The 18,499-nt window shown below is 38.1% G+C and overlaps 1 protein-coding gene across 1 annotated transcript; it reads left to right on the plus strand.

Annotated features, from left to right (window-relative positions):
- Positions 1 to 7,422: 7,422 nt before the first annotated feature.
- Positions 7,423 to 8,851, plus strand: LOC118778421 (butyrophilin-like protein 2). Its single transcript, XM_036529949.1, has 3 exons — positions 7,423 to 7,480; positions 7,875 to 8,216; positions 8,475 to 8,851. Exons 1-3 carry the CDS (start codon positions 7,423 to 7,425, stop codon positions 8,849 to 8,851), a joined length of 777 nt encoding a protein of 258 aa, XP_036385842.1.
- The last annotated feature ends 9,648 nt before the right edge of the window (positions 8,852 to 18,499 follow it).

The raw sequence follows: 18,499 nt of genomic DNA on the forward strand, positions 1-18,499 counted from the left end.
GTGTTATCCTCCAGAGCAGTGGTTCTCAACTCCGGTCCTGGGGGCCCACTGCCCAGCATGTTTTAGATGCCGCCCTGCTCCAACACACCTGATTCAAATGATTAACTGGGTATTAACTGCTGCAGCTGCTTGATAACAAGCTGATCATTTGAATCAGGTGTGTTGGAACAGGGAGGCATTTGAAACATGCTGGGCAGTGGGTCCCCAGGACCGGAGCTGAGAACCACTGCTAGAGGAACCCTCTATCAAATACATAAACATCTGATGTAAAGGGTAATAAAAACTGGATTTCCATTAACTTCCGACAGAAACCTGCAATGTTAAAGTAAAATATATTATTATTTATTGGAAGCAACCAAGCAGCCACAGAAATGGTTTCATCCAATCTCTGATGAACAAACTGAGTCTTTCCCCTAAATTAACAACAGCACCTCTAGACCACTAGATGGCGTAAAGGTACTTTTAAGGTGATCCGCCACAGGAGTAATTGCCGATGAACAGTGCCTGCAGTTCCTGCTTCTGTTTTAAAATTGGTTCACTGATCATTTTTCAGATGACATCACCCATTTACAGACTTGCTTTCATAATTATTAATCCTTGTGTGAACGCACATGGCTCCTTTGCTTTAATGAAAACATACAGAATGTGTTTTAATCCAACCAAACATGGTTTAAAATAGGGTGAAATACGAGGACATTATTAATCCACTGTGTAGTGTAGGGTATACTACGTTTGTTCTTGTTAGCTGTATCGGGCAGTCTTGATGTTACCGATTACTGTTCTGTGTTTGATTTTAGGAGCAGTGTAGACTGGGTGATAGCCCACGAAGAATTACCATTCAAAGGGCTGACATATTTTGCCAAGCTGTCTTTCTGCAAACTGTTAATGTTTCCTGTAGATTAGAACCACAGCAAGAGGTGAAAGGAATGACAAAGATAAAATACAAAAGATGTGGCACCTATTATAAAATTATTCACACAAGATTAGGGATCCACAGTTTTCATTAATTGTCCACAAACAGCTACCACTGCAGACAATGCAAACACACCAAGTGGAGAGAAAATCTATGTAGCTACAAGCAAACAATCACTTTTTGGGTGAGCGAATTATGATAAGGTAACTTTGTAGGCAGTGTCATTGGCAAGTGGGTGGCACTGTATAGCTTGAAGCTCGCTGCCTAGTTCTGAAGTGCTGATACGTAGCATGATATCCTGCTTTTAAAACGTATGTGGTATGCAATCCTTGCTTTCCCAGTTTTGCAGTACCCATAGTACACTACCTTAAGATTTTCAGTAATCTTAATATGTGCAGATATAACTGATGGTGGAGAGAGACTGCAAGGTTTTCAAAGCATGACGTAACTCCAAGGACAGAGCTGTGTAGACCTGCAGCGCTGATCTTGGATCAGTTTCAACATTTTTCACATAATTGTTGGGTTAGGATTAAGGCCGGGTAAAATGATCCTGGATTGTGTGCTGGGGGTAGAAAGCACCTGAGCCAACTACATCTAAACTGACTATTGGAAAGCACGCCCGAAATGATAGCAATCCAGAAAACCACTGTTCTTAAATCTGTTGTTAACAAAGTACATGCATTTACAATTGCTTCTGGCCACATACACCACACCAATGAATTATTTGCACTACTTTACAAATCTTGACCTTTGGAAATTTTACATAACTTCATTTAAAATGTGTTAACAGGATTGTTCACAAAAATGCAATGTGGGGTGTCGTTCAACTAGGCAGCTCATGAAAACATTCTGTAGTCCCAACAGCAAGGCCTGAAGAACCATGCTGCTCCTCCTGGAACTTGTTTGCATTAGTGTTATTAAAAAGAAAAAACCCAAATATGATCTACTTAAATGATTTAAATTAAAAATCTAAAGGAACTTTAGAAAGACATTTCGTCAATGTTAAAATGCCCAGCACACATGTGGGGTTTAGTATTAATGACAACAGCCATTGGATATGGTATACATACATCCCATGATAGAACAAACCCTCATGTTGACAATTAAACCTAGGCCTCATTGTAGATTCAGACCCAGAATACCTTATTAACAGTCAACTGACATTGATATTGATCACAAATTGACTGTACATAAACATAAACATCTGACTACTTTGTGGTCTTTTACCTTGTGAAATGAAAACTCAGTAAGAAATTGGTAAGTAAGAAATCAACACTATTATAACTACTATAACTGCTATAGCTACTCCTACTAAAACTATCAATATTTTTTTTACGGTAATACAGTATTATTTAAATTCATTATCAACAACATTTACTGGGCATTCCTCTTGTATACAATCTGTTAGAGTCAAAATTGTATTTTAAAAGTACAAGGGACGAGCTGCTATATAAGGCAGCACATTGTTGCTTCAGAGACACGTTTTTCACTGTTAGCAATGGCTGGTATCAGGGAGCTCTGCGAGCACTACACCAAAACAGTGCAAAAATCAGGCAGTGACAGACAGTCACAGCAGGGTACAGCCAAGACCAGGCTGCATTCGGTCTCCTCAGAGAGGCCAGAGAAACCCCTGGGGGCAGAAACATACATACATGCAGGCAAACATGCACTAATGCAAACACACACACACACACACATATCTGTATATAAAATATGAACATGTACATATACACACATACATCTAAAAATTCAACCTTGCATGTACTTACACAGTTTCATATACTAAACAAAGAAGAATCATATAAGCAGACACAGATAAGCATACAGCACACTGATAAAGACTGAAGGAGATGTGCGTAAAGACCTATGCTGGTGAATATAACGGCACACTCCTGTTCACTCACACAAGCATGAGTCCAGCCACAGTACTCAGTGCGGAAATGTCTGGCGAGGCTCCGTTTGCCTCAGGCAGACCTGTTTCCAGAACACAGAAGCACTGCACAAAGGTAAACATCATAAAACAGCATCTTAAATGCTCGGATTTTTAGCCCTTGATGAACCTTTTCAAGTCATAGCAACAGTGTTAACCCCCCGGTGGTATATCGAATTGCCTGCAACACTCTATTGTCTCCACTAGATGGTGCACATTGATAGTTCTGTACAACTCCTGTATACTGTATATGAGTTTTTATTATTATTATGCACAAACTAAGTATAGAACAAATATGGGATAAAATGACTCATTTCAATCATTACAACCCAACACATTAGCTATAAGTTTGTGGAACTTGGAACTTACGGTTTGGATCAGTAATAGTGCACATGCATCAAAACTGGCATACTACCATATGCAAAACAAGCTCTTTGGTTTCAGCTTGTTGAACATCACCTTTTTAGGGGTCTCCGAACAAAAAAGAATGTTTGCTATCTACATTGTAAAGGATAACCACAACGACCATAGCATGACCGTAACTATTTACCTTCAGGTGACATTACTTCTTGTGAGCACTTGAGGCTGAAAGTCTAAGATAAATCAGTATAAGGTATAATCTGTTGGAGGACAATGGCGTTAATCTGAATTGTAGAATGACTCACCATCTTCTCTCAGGACTGAAAATCTACCTGTTCAGAAAACATCTTACTACCCTCAACCAACTATTATCCTACACTTGACTCCTCATCATTGTATGCATGTTAGTGTGACAATCTGTGTAGCGGGCGGCAGTATAGCATAGTGGTTAAGGAGCAGGACTCGTAACCAAAAGGTTGCCGGTTCAATCCCCGCTGGGACACTACTGCTGTACCCTTGGGCAAGGTACTTAACCCACAATTGCCTATAAATATCCAGCTGTATAAATGGATAACATTGTAAAGAACTGTAACCTATGTAAGTCGCTTTGGATAAAAGCGTCTGCTAAATGAATAAATGTAAATATGTCATGTTTTCTTTTGTTGTTAGCCAATATGTCCATACTATCAAAGATAAAATGTTTCCTTTTATGATCATTTTGAGCACAACTGGATACAAATGTTAAAAGGGTGATATAGTTTTCTGTTGAATTTTAGCATTGTTTTGCTGCTCTTATCACATGCAATAAATTGTATTGGCATTGTGACCTTGAAAGTTGCTGTAAGTAATAATGTACCAAACAAAACCAAATAAATAAATAATAACACCATTGGTAAAACTATTCTGTGGCAGTTGTAAAATGATACACACATATTTAAAGCTACAACTTATGTGACCTTAACTGTGTTATGAACTACACCCAGCATGGCCACCTAACCTGGCCTCTCCTATGCTAGATATACATCCTAACAACGTGTGGTGTACGTGTGCATGTGAATGTGTAAAGGAGATAGAAACAAAAGAAAAGACTGAAAACCAAAACCAAGTAAAAGGCACTGCTTCAAGGTAGGCAGCTAACAATCCCCAAGTGACACAACCGGTTCACCAGGCATTCAGGGATCAGGGCCTGTTGCCAGTAACCTGTTGGGGCAGCTCTGTCTCAGACTGGTGCCAAGTGTCCTGTGTTCTATTCAGTTCAGCATCATTCCCTCCTTCATAACACACACTCACATGTTCTGTTTTTCAAGACTGCTTATTGGAAAAAAAAGTAGCCTATGTTGCACAAATAAAGTTTTTTGAGCAACAAAAGCAATGTTAGTTGTGCTAAAAAGTTATGGACAACATGATACTGGTTGATGACCATGTTTAGTCACCTGTTAAATTAACAGCCTTCATTTGAGTTGTGGAGGTTACGGTTACGATTAACACTCGTGCGAATGCATGCTATCTGTGTTTAGATGAATCACAACAACATCTGTGCAGAATGTTTCTCTCTCTTCAGCAGCTCAAACTTGCAATGTATTTCCTATTGAGACATGTAAGCAGTGTAAAAATATAGGCCTACGTGAGTGTGTTTAACTTGGTGGACACTGATGCTCTTGGAAAGCCTGGCCAAGGTGCCAGTGCATTGTGCATTTCATGGTTAGTAATGGGGAAGAATGGTTTCCACTGTCACTATAATACAAGGGAATTTGTGGAACTGGAGAAATGTGATCGCAGTGACAGGTTGTTTTGTCTAGTAAATATCCTTGTATGTCTTTTTGTTTGGTTTGTGTTTTGTGTCAGTAGTTTTATTCTGAATTAATTCTGAGTTAATAAAACATCATCACTTGGGCACTCTACATCTTTTCCTGGTTAATTGTTGTACCCTACAACCTCTACACCACATTAACCCTTCGACATTGACCAAAAAAGGAAAGCTAAGGAAAACAAATGACTATATGTTATTATATGCTTCACATTATACCATGATATAAATTTGAGGCCATACCGCCCAGCCCTACAGCCTATATGCTTCTTGTGTAAATTTGTGTGGCATCATACAATTTTTAAATCCTGGATTTTGAGTTCTTGGCTAGACACCTGACCAGCAGTCTCTCACTTAGCCAAAGTTGCACAAATTATTCAAATCCCGTCCCCGACAAACTATCTCTTCCGGTGAAACTTAATACTCTTCAGGTAACAAACATGTCATATAGCTAGGTCAAACGTGTAATGTTATGAGACAGACACAACTAGTGGCGCTTTTTTGTAATTTGTAACATTGACATTTGTAATTCATAGAACAACCTGTGATGAAAACAGTGTCTGTGTGTGCACAAACCACAAGATAACAAGCAACTGTTACAAGGAAGCTACAGTTCTCAAAAAGGGGAAAACTGGTTGAAATTCAATGATTTTGAAAGAAACCCCCCCAGCATTTATGAATTTTTACAAGAATGTCCAACGCTCTTTTCCGTATTAGAGTAGGCTGCTGATTGCTGACAGTGAGAAATGTTCTAATATCAAATAAAGGCAGTCAATCTTTAAATGAAAGTGTAGTGACCAGGGGCGGTGCCGATGGCTCATTTCAGAGGGGGCGAGGACCTGTAGTGGGCCCTTACAAAGCCTATTATAGGCTGTATGGAGATGCAAGACAGATCCAAGGGGAAATTTACGGAGACAGAAGGGCGGAACGGAGAGAAATGCGGATTATACTGTTTCAGCACACCTCATTGCGTGAGACCATTTTTAAATACCGCGGCTGTGACGACGATAGGAAATAAAGCAAGACAGCCGGCGATCGCCTAGTTCCTATACTTTGGGACTCGAACAGAGGGCGTAATTTTTCTGTTTGTACACTTACACAAGGATACTGCACAGCGAATAAAGTTTTCTGTAACTCTAATGTGTCTTTGTTCATTCAAAATAAATATCGCGGCGAGAAACGTAGCTAGGGGTCGGTCGAAACAATTAACCTACGCCCTCAGTCTGACTTTTTATTTTTACCGCAATCAAAACACACAATCCCTATTCAAAATATTAAACTAAACAAAAATGCATGTTCAGTCAGGGAAGAACGCACCACATGCACACGCCACCCGATCGTCCTTACATTGCAGTCGCATCCGCGAAGTGAAAATAGCACTCAAATATCACCACCCAATGGTGCACATCGTGTAGCCATGCACCCAGACACCGAGCGGCCAGGACAGGAAAAACCGCCCCAAAGCAGACCCCGGCTCCCGTACAGGTTAGCCAGCTAGCACAGCTAAGTAGCCCACGTCTTTTCGTCGGGGAAGCTTCAGACAAAGGACAGGTTTTAAAATGCAGTTCGCCAAAACAAATAACCCTGAAAACAGTGACTGGCACGGTTCCTTTAAAGAAAAACAAAACATTAGAATTGCCAGCCACGTTAAACAGAAGTGCATCTCCGCAAGTTAACATTGCCATCAACATAGCCTACTTTACAGGTTCGTGGCTCAGCTTAATGCGGGTCCAAGTCAGATGAAACATGAAATTACATTTCCAAGCCATCTCGCCATCAGCAAAGTTTACCCACGGGAAATGCCACACTATGGAAGACAACCATGTAAGCAGCCTATTGACACTCAAAACAATTCGGGCAGTAAATGAATGAGACGATTTATAGGCTACCATCAGGTTGCAAAAGCTCCAGTTTAGGTGCTACACTTATTTCAGTTCCTCTAGTCAAGTCGTAGTTTTAACCCAAGAGACAAAACAAATATAGCCAGTTCAATGCGGAAACGAGTAATGTTTCCACAGCGGTATAACTTTTTAGTGCAAAGAATTTACTGCGTCCTTTCCCGGTAATGGAATTCATTTCATCCCGGCTCACTGGAAATGAATGCTGCTCCCACGGGAGCAGATCACCTGCCTTCATCCCGGTAAGCAGAACTTGCATAGTTATCCCCTCCTCTCCTAAAGCCAATTGATTGGCGACTTGGTAATTGACATATGTGCTGCCAATGAATACCCGCAATTATAAAACTCCTGTCGCCCGCATTTTGCTGCCAACGAAGTAAAAGTTAAACGAGTGCCATTTTAACGTGCATTGTTAATGCGGGCGGCTTTAGACCTTTCCGAATTCAATTGTGGTTAATTTCTCTTTGTTTCACTAATTTCAACAGGCATAGGACAAATTCGTAATGTTGCAAAGATGAAAATCCGAATTTTCTGTACGCTCCTATTGATGCTGTTCGGCGCCAGAATTGACGGTATGCTCAGTGACCCGTGTTTCTACCGTAAACTAAATACCTTAATATGATACATTTTAACATAAACACCATATGTTTTTATTCGATATTTAAGGCGACGAAAGTCTTAAGTACTCATTGTACAGCCCAGAATCATCTGTCCAATCAGGAAGTGCTGTTGTATTGTACAGGAAATACATTACGTTACGTATTTAGTTTAATTTGGACTAACTCTGTTTTTTTATTCTTAAAATATTTAAAAACGTGTGATTTAAATTATGACATTAAGATTACATTTTACTATGTTGGTAGAGGTGTATATTATTTGTAGACTATTTAAAACGGTACCAAAGCATTTATTTGTACTTTCTGTGCTGGTATCATTTTTGCTGAAGTGTTGCTTGGTTTGCTCCAGGTTTTTCAGTGCACGGCCCGGCTGAGCCTCTAATTGTTCAGCGTGGAGACTCTGTGATGCTGCCATGTTCTGTGGACACCCCACTACCCCTGCAGGAGCTGGAGGTGGAGTGGAAAAGGACAGACTCTGAGACCATGGTGCACCTGTTCCAAGATGGAGAGATCAGGCCAGAGTCACAGGATGAAAGATACAGTGGAAGAGCTGAGTTTTTTGCTGAGGAAATCCCCAAAGGCAATTTCTCTTTGCTGCTTGTAAATGTGACTCAGCAAGACCGAGGGAAGTACAAGTGTGTCGTTCACACAAGCCAGGAGTCAAGGGAAGCATATGCAGATTTAGTCATGGGTAAGTGAGCATACACATGTGTTATTTTGGCTATGTAAGTAATGAAAAAAAGAAAAATTTTGCCATTTTGCTCATGTACCTCTCCTGAAAAGAACAGTCTCAGGATTTGCTGTAAAAGATCATGCAGCTCACTGTAAAAGTGGGCAAAACTGTAACAAAGGCATTGCTCCATTTATGTCTTATCCCTCTTTAGAGCTGTCATACACTGCTCTTTATTTGCAAGAAGCTCTGTTCTGAACTCTCTGATGTATTTTGCAGAATGGCTGGTAGTGATGGGTACAGATGAGCCTGTTTTTGTGTATGTGGGTGAGGATGTGATTCTTAACTGTTCTGTGGACACCCATGTTCCTGCTGAAGAATTAGTGGTTGAGTGGATAAAGACTGACCAAGAAATCCTGGTGCTGCTGTTCCTTGAGGGGGAGAACAAACTTGAGTCCCAGCATGAGAGGTACAGTGGACGTGCCGAGTTCTTCACTGAGGAGATCCCCAAAGGCAACTTCTCTATGAAGCTGAGAAATGTGAGAACTGAAGACAGGGGGGAATTCATGTGCAAAGTCCATACAATAACAGAATCAGTCAATGCAACAGCATGGATAAAGGAACTGGGTAAGTGGCATGTGAGACTGATGCAGTGATGTGAGTTCAGTGTGTGATTGGCAGTGTCTGTTAGTTGGGAAAGGCGTTAAAAAAGAGATGTCATAATAGCCTTTTAAACTGCAGCTTAATTTTTTATTCTTTTCATTTATGATTTAGTCCTGGATTATAGCTATTTATGGTCTTTGAGATACATGTTGGGGAAGTGAGAATTTAATAAAAATTCAATGGTCTGAACCCAGCGGTTTTAGAAATGAATTCCCTTGCTTATCGTCCGGCACCCTGAATAACGAACACAAATGACGCCAATTACTAAAACTCCTCACTTAACCAACTTGTAAAATAATTTAAAAATTATTATTATAGATATTAATTATCAATTAAATCGCCAAATTCGTTGATAGGAAATTAGCAGTCTGGTGGATCAACCTTTGTCAGAATTATACAATCACAACTGGAATGAATTGAAAAGGTTTATTGAGAAGTTACACTAAGACAACGACAGAATTCAGAGTCTGGGCTACAGACCTGGTGTGCTACCATAACAGACACTAAATTACATAATGACATTAACAAAACAAGAACATGGATGGATCACGGAATGGATGAATGAATGCGTGAAAAGAAAATTACCCAAGCCAATTGTTTACCTCTCCCAAGAAAGAACACAGGAACCACTCACAATAGCAGCAAAACTCCAAAAGGAAAAATCCAAAAAGTTGCAGGAGAAACTGGAGCCACGGACTGGATGACTGAGCATCTGTGTGAGCTGGCTGAACATCAAGGCTGAGTGTAGGCAAAAAAAAATGAGTGGCAAAAACTGAGCAACTGTTCTGTTGAAAAGTTGAAAAACTGAGGCCTGCTCTAGGCCTGACTTAAGAAGGCAGCAACGCTCTGCAGTTGTGGCCTATCTGGATGTTAATGTTTTTGAGAAGTAGCTTTAAGATTGGCTGAAAATGCAGAAGAAGCTTTAAGATGAAAATGAAAAGTGCAGTGAAAATGCAGTGTTCTTTAAAAGTATTTGGTACCTGAACCTCTTTCAGATTAAACCAAACATGACTGTGGCCACCATTTAGCCAAGGATTCTACATCTGAGGGGCAGATTAATGCTTACCAATAAACAAAGCGGGCGTACCACACCCTACTTCCACTTTTACCTGGCAAAATCAAATGTGAATCCAAACAGGCAATCATTAGTTTGAGATTTTAAAGTATCTGATTGGGTTCTAGGTAACTTCTTGCAATTCTTAAAGCAATGGGTGCTTATCTTAACTAGGTATGTGACCTGAGGTCACTGATTTGGGGTATTTATGGTGGTAGGCCATTCACCCTCTTGCCTGCTATGTGTGTGTATTTGTTGACTGATCTTATCTGCCCTTGGTCTGGCCCTGAGTGATGACAGGAATCATAAAAACCCAGACCAGGCAAAGAACCATAAAATGCATGGTACTCTCTGGACATACCCATATTACAGAGGAGGTATAATGAGGAGCAAATATTCAAGCAATGGTGCCACAATTGTTCTTCCTGCAGAATTTGCTAAAGAGAAGTCTGTATCTTACAGGTTTTTCATCCTTACATAAGTCTGTGCTGGGTTTGTCCATTACTGCTGCATTTGTTTCAGTTTCAATGGGTGTTCCAGCTCTTCTGTGTATAATCAAGGAAGGTAAATGTGCTTTTAATTCATCTTTTCATTTGTTTTGACTTTACTGCCTTTCACTTTTACTTTACTACCTGCTAGTCATTTGACTGTAGAATGTGCCTCAGACCTGTATGGTCTCCTGTTAGCTAGCAATTAAGCATGATTTTACTTTGATAATAAATGATAAAATAAAAACTGATAATAAACACTCCTATTTATGTGCTGTGCAGTGTGACTGTAAGTGTATGTTCTATCAGTTATAAAATATTTGTTTTGTTCCCCTGTAAAATGTTTTAAAATGATTATTTTAAATGAAACGGTGTTCTACACTAAGGTCATCCAGCAAGCCACCTGTGTTTGGATAAGCATGTGACAATGTGAAATACCAGACTATAGTTAAAAATATAATTTTTTATGTTTATGAATTTCACAGGAAAAAAATCTCCAAGCTGTTATCGTAGTTGACTGTGAAAAAATAGTTCCATCACTCAGACAATACTGTATACAAGGGTATATAACTGAATACAGAATATTTATATTTCTCAGATGAAAGCAACAGAGCTCTGTTGCTATGCTGCCTTCAAGTTATTGTCCCATGCATCATGATGTCCATTGCATTCACTTTATGGGGCCTAATTGAAGGTAAGTTTGTCCTCTCTGATTTCAACACGGTCGCCCATGCACACAGTTTTAATGCAACAACTGTCCACAGGAGAAAATTAGCTTAATTCATTACAGTTTGTTTTAATAACCTTATATGTTGTTCTGTTGGAAGTCATTATCTTTGAAAAGATGAATGTATAGTATACACACTGTCTCAATCCTAAAAATCATCAATCCTCATCTTAAATCTCATTGAATTGAGTAGTAAGCTTTTAAAAATGTCATGTTGTTAACATGTTCATGACACTGACAATCTGACATGAAACTACACATTTGCCACGTTCTGTGTTGTGATGTCATTTTATTGTTTGCAGGTTTTTTAATGGAGGCTGTCACTTGCAGTATTATCAGTTTCATGAGGGTCCCAGTTGTTTTCAAAGTGGCTCCATATTTGAAGTCCTTTTCAGGTATGTTTTATTTTTCATTGTGTAAGTTTAGCATAAAACAGTGCATGTAACCAACAATATTTGGTAAAAAAAAAAAAAAATCTGAAAACCTTCAGGCTCTTTTTGTGGTTAAGCTGGAGCAACCAAGGAGAAAAAAACATGTCTATCTGAATGAAATGGAGTTAATTGTGTCTGAGGTGGAAATAAAGACGCAGCTAAAACTAATTTATTAACCTGATCACAAAAAATATATTTTTTTTTACATGAAGGATGGAATTATATGTTTCCATGGATCTTAAATGTTGTGATCTCAAATGAATTTTTCATTAATCACTGAATTCACCCATAAAAACAAACTCAAAGCAAAAGATTCAATGAAAATAAATAATTGGTTCATTATAGTATCAGAAAATGGCAAGCAAACAGCTTTTATTCTTCACTATATCTTACCTGGGTTGCTCATGCTACCTCTTGTATCGACATCAGATTTTTTGAAAGCATTCACTCATTCATCTCACAGTGAGAACACTTGAATGTGTCTGACTGCTGTCAAAAATCTTGACCAACATAGATGTTATATTATGGATGTCTTTATTTGGAAATGGCATGAAACATTGCACCAAACTGTAATGGGAAGATTTTAAACTATGTTTCATTATTAAATTGTCTCATTGTTTTGATGTATCTCTAGACAAGAACATGACTGACAAATTGAGCCCCAGTGAATTAACTGAGTAGGCTGTCTCCTGATGATGAAACTCAAATTTATGTTTAGCTAATTTAGGAAATAATTTTTTGTTCTTGATAAGCAGCTAGTTAAGATCATGGCTTTTAACAGGGAACTTCCTTTTGAGCAGAAATGGTAAAGTTCAGCTACCAGGATTTCTAACTATCATTGCAGCTCAAAATTTCATCAGAAATGTTGATGTAATCTGAACCTGAATCACCTGTTATCACAGAAATGAGCTGTCTATTGAAAGTGCCTCTTGTTCTGTTATAGAGACATTTCGCAAGATATTTAAGAACATGAGTGTCCCAGCTGCATTTCTGTTCATGGTAGCAGGAGTCAATTCTGGTAAGCATGCACTCTGTGTATAAATATAAAGCTTTTCATAATTAAAAGCATACATTGGGCTTTTGTTGACCATACTCCATGGTTTGAAATGAAGAACAAGTTATTTGTATCTGTTAACTTACTTCATGAACTATAGTTAATAATCAAAGGTGATAGGTCTTGTATAGTTTATAGCTATTTGTTGTGGTAGTAAGGCTAAGTAATCTGCAAGTTAGTATCCCAGTTTTTTTAAAGTTAATTCTTTACATTCTTATGTGCAGAACATCAATTCAGTTCTCCCAATATGGACTGCAATTCGAAAATATTCATCTCTGTTGTTTTCATTATTTTATTAGAATTGGCGTAGCTCTGTTTTTACTTCAAATTAGCTTCATCACAATATCAGGAAATGATTGTATAATATAGAAGAATTTTGCCGAAATTTGAAGGTAAAAGGTTCATGTTGGGAGGAGTTCTTTCGGTTTCAAATTCTGGATTCATTGATGTCAGGTTTGCAAATTTAATATATATGTCAGGCTTTCAGGTGGAAGGACCCAGGCGCCACACCAGGTGTTTATGTGACAAATCCAAAATCAGTAGTAGTAAACAGTCAAAACCAGAAAATACACAGGCAGGAAACCAAAAACACTGGGCCAGTTCAAAATCCAAAGAAAACAGGCAAGAAGTTGAAAACCAGGATAAGCAGATGCAAACAGGCATTATTGAAACAGACAAATACACTGAGACAAACTGGCAGAGTGGTGATTGCATTTAATGGTATATAAGAGTTGATTATTTATCAGCTACCCAGATATACAAATGTATCTTTTGTAATTTTCACAACACACACATTTTCCTGCAAAGCATCAACACAGACACTGAAAGTGTTTTCAGTTTTATGTTCACTCCACAGGCAGGTAAGCTAACAGTATAACATTAACAGCCCAATACAAGAGCGCTGCAGGGCGGAAGTGCATGTGTTTGTTTTTGATAGGCACTTCATAAATAACAGCTATAGGTTACAATAGGTTGCATTCCACATACACAGTGCCCTATATTATTCACACCCCTAATTAACCAAGAACAAGCTATGCAGAAAGTGAAGATGAATGTGTCTGATATCATTATGAATCATAATATGATTTAAAAATTTTGTAGGCCGTTACAAAATCTGTAGCAAATATTTTATAATTTACTGAGGTTTAACCAAAATTGTTGTTGATGCTGCTGCAAATTGTTAAATAATGCAATGTTTAAAGGCATTCAGTGATGGAGGGGGACAATGGCATGCAACTTTCATGCTCAAGTATGACAAGTTTCCAAGATTCCCTGGTGCTACAGGGGAAGGTCAGGAATGGCATGGTATACTCTTCATGGGAATGAATTTTTGTTTTATTTAATTTAAGAATAAATGATTTCAGATTTAATTTCTGAAACCTAATTAACAGCAGATTAAGTATTCTGCAAGGCATTAGTTTTAATTGCATTCCCCTGAAGGAAGACAACAGATACTCTTTGAAAACAACTCATCAACAACTCAAGCAGAAATTACTAGCAGTATCCACTAAAGAAAAAGTATTATTTATGTTATTAATGTGGACCCTCGAAAAATTATTGTAATTTAATGTGATTTATGATATTCCACATGAGGACAGGTATAAACTCATTACTGAACACCAGAAAAACATGGTGTACGCTCTAGCTTGTGTACCAGTAACACCCTGCTCTGGGTGTTCTTCTGGTCAATCGCCCTCTCTGTCAGTCATGCTGTCTGTCTGAAATGTTGATCAATCTCTGTACAAATGTGTATAATAAGAACAAAACTGCTGAATACACATCATACTATATCATTTTGTATGAAAAATGTTCAACTTTTTGACCCCCCCCCCCTTTGTATAATCATTGTTCAGTGTTTTTGTATAAAGTTTAATTCTTGTCTTTCAAATCTCTTTTAGTTTTTCTCACCAGGCTTCTTACAGAAAGGACCCTAAACACACTGGGAAAAGCAATAACTGGAAGTATCTTTGCGGGGATATTACTACTGTTCATACTTATAATTTTTTATCCAGGTAAGAACTGATTTCACGAAACACAAAAGATTTCATCTGTATAAATGCATAGATAAAATCAATGATTTGTTATATTTGCCCATTGGAACATTCCGTTATATAATTGTACAAAGCTTACCTTAAAGCAGAAGCTGGCAACCTGCCTTGTAAGGGTGACATATTGTACTGCTTGCATTCCTCTCAATGGGCTGCACTTAACTGAGTGTGCATGCAACCACTTGACAGACAAATGACTGGAAATTCATACTCCGAAATGTATAAAAAAGTAACAAAGTTTATTGTGACAATTAAATACATTATTTTACTCTACAGAAGGTGATGGAATTGAAGTGCACTGCTGGCTAGGGTCAGCATCAAACTGGTAGCCTCATTCAGGCTCACAGGTCTTACAAAACCTGTCTTAAAGTTCTATCATTACATAATTCATTTTAAGTTTAAAGTGTGACAGTGCTTTCAGGTTATGGTATTAGCTACCCCTTATAGCAATAACACTCAACATTAATTTAAAAGAGACCCTGAAAAAGAGTGGCTAAACACATGGTCCACAATAGAAGGCAACGCCAGCTCTACAAAAACATTGACTCCCCCATCATAACCAACTGCATTCTAATGTTGCTGCACACAGGATGCAGGAGCCCAACTACTGGTGTCTCAGCGTTTCAAACAATGGAGGAGCGTTTGGCGTATGAATCACAAAAGCAAGTCTATCACCTGTTCACAGGCTGTGTGCCCACCCACATGCTTCCTACCTGACCTATATATGTATTTTATGTGCAAATTCACAAAGCAAGTTACAATCTCACCATGCAACTTATTATTATTTGATCATCTTATCAGTGTGGGATTCAAAACAGTAAATGATACTACTGTTAGGAGACAGTTTTGTGGAACGGCATGGCGTTTGATCCGCAGACACGCGATATGTATTTGAATACAAAGCGATGTTGCTACATCCAACCGGAGCCAAACGGCACCTCTTGTGAACCCTACGGAGCCAATAAGGTTACAGGGCTGAGGAAATACCCAATTAGAGAGGGATCTGTTTAGCTATGCAGCACCCCCGCTGGTCATCATAACTCATATTTAAATGTGCCTGCTATTAACTGTATAAAAATGAACTAAATGCTATACCTGTCGAACTTCTGCTCAACGCTGATGTTCCCACGGCCGGCTGTGCAAATAAACCTTTCTGTCTTTTGCTACGAATCTGCTTTTTTGTCGTAACAAAACACGTTTTGGTGTTCCAGACTCTTACTATACTACCAACATCAAACAGATATACCCACCTATTTATTGCAATGTCTTTAAGATAAGGAGCATGTGATATATAGATGCTGAAAGTCAGCACTGGCAGATTCCATCAATTTATTCTGCTTATTGGGAATGCATCTGACCCAGCTTTCAGTCGAGCCCAAGCCTTTCTCATACAGTGGTGCAATTTGCCAATTCAAATTCGAATTAATTTCAAAGCAGCAGCTGGATGGCTTCAACTTGTTCAATCTATTGAAAACAAAGAAACAAAAATAGTTTGAGTTTATTTCAAGGAGTGTGAAAAAAATATATGTTTGTGTTGAAATAAAGACATTTTCCCCAGAACTGACTGGCACTTGGCAACCACCTGTGCAGCTAATAAGAATTTCAACTTGACACAAAAATCTTCATTTAAGTTACATATTCTGTTCACCATTGTTTTCAGAAATCATTTCTGATCCCTACACAGATATTTTCTTTACTGATGTGTTAATGTGTTTTGTCTGTGCATATTAAATTCATCTAATGTTTGTGTTGTTAATGTGGATGCTAGTTAAATTCTATAATTTAATTAATTAATTGAGTTCAATTCTCTTTAAGTTATTTTCAACAGGTTCCAGTACAGAGTGAGAGCAATAATTGGAGGTATCGTTTTGGGGATATTACTACTGTTCATACCCGTATTTCTTTCTTCAGGTAAGAATGCATTTCACAAACACAAAAAGGAGGAGTAATTATTTCATCTGTATAAATGTATAGATAAAATCAATGATTTGTTATATTTGCTGTTATATAATTGCACAAAGGTTATCTTAAAGCAGAAGCTGGCAACCTGCCTTGTAAGGGTGCCATATTGTACTGCCTGCATTCTTCTCAATGGGCTGCACTTAACTGAGTGGGCATGCAACTTCTTGACAGGCAAATAGACTAGAAAATCTGACTCGGAAATGTATGAAAAATATCAATCTTTATTGTGACAATGTAATACAGTATTTTACTCTACAGAAGGCAATTGAATTGAAAAAGATAAATAATAATTTTAAGATAAAATGAAGTGCACTGCTAGCTTGGGACAGCATCTAGCTGGTAGCCTCATTCAGGCTCACAAGTCTTACAAAACCTGTCTTAAAATTCTATCATTACATAAATCATTTCAGTTTCAAAGTGTGACAGTGCTTTCAGATCATGGTGTTAGCTACCCCTTATAGCAATAAAGCTCAATGTTTATTTAAAGAAGAGTCTAAATAACAGTGGATAAACATGTGATCCACAACAGAAAGCAAGTCTATCACCTGTTCACAGGCTGTGTGCCCTACCATATGCTTCCTACCTGACCCGACCTGAAAGCATGTCAGTAACCCACAATCTCTTCATGCAACTTACTGTTATTTAATGATCTTATCAATGAACAGGAAATGATACTACCCACATCAAATAGAAATACCCACCTATTTAATGCAGCTTCTTTAAGATAAGGTGTATGTCATATACAGATACCTAAATTCAGCACTGGCAGATTCCATCAATTTCTTCTGCCTCTTGGGAATGCATCTTACCCTGCTTTCAATCGAGCCCAAGCCTTTCTCATACAGTGGTGTAATTTGCCCATTCAAATTCGAATGGCTTTGAAATCAGTTCAGTAAAGAAAAGCAGTTTGCAATAAACTGGAAGCAGACAGCATCCATCAGTTTAGTACTAGATGATGGCCTTTATTTCTTTTATGGGAACACCTTTGCAGGATGTCATATTATGAGATGACATATCTGAGTGGACATGACCTTTAATTCTGTTTGACAACAAAAAACCATAGCTCTCTTTCTCAGTTTTTCCATCCTCATGCTCTGGTATAACATTATTCTTGTGTTTTCTCTATCCCTCCCCCTCAATTTGATCATGGATATATTCATATTGTCTTGGTCTTTATGTGTAAAGTCCAGATAGGTGATCTTTCCATGATGTCAAAATCATGCATCATACAAAACCAGAGAAGCAAAGTATTTGCCATGTTTAAAATAGATTATGATGTACAGGATGGTCATGAAGTTCCAATTTGGTTGAAAAACTTAAAACTCTTTCAAAATGTACATGTGAATACTCTGGTTATTTCAGTTTCAGGTGTAGTCCAAGATGGTGATATTCCCCAACATCCTCAGTTTTAACTCCATTTTACTTTTTGCATGGGGGTACATTAAAAAGCAGGTTACAAGACAAAGGGTCAAAACATTACAGATCTGTGAGATTGTATCTATGCATTACAATATAGTGTCATTTAGCAGAGTCCCCTATGTCTTTTTAACATCACCCTCGATATTCTGCATGTTTTCAACATGTTGATGGCAAGTGTGTTTTTATATGGGAAGTGCCTGAGTGGAAGTTTATTGAAAACAAAGGCAGAAGAATATTCTGTTTTTTCCAGGGAATGTGAAAATATATTGTCTGTTTGTGTTTAAATAAAGACGTTTTCCCCAAAATTGATTGGGGCTTGGCAACCACCCTGTGTAGCAGATAAAAATTTCAACTTAACAAAAAGTCTTCATTCAAGTTACATATTTACATTTACATTTATTCATTTGGCAGACGCTTTTATCCAAAGCGACGTACGTAGGTTACAGTTCTTTACAATG

The sequence above is a fragment of the Megalops cyprinoides genome, chromosome 5 (assembly GCF_013368585.1).
Source record: "Megalops cyprinoides isolate fMegCyp1 chromosome 5, fMegCyp1.pri, whole genome shotgun sequence".
NCBI classification, from domain to species: Eukaryota; Metazoa; Chordata; class Actinopteri; order Elopiformes; family Megalopidae; genus Megalops; species Megalops cyprinoides.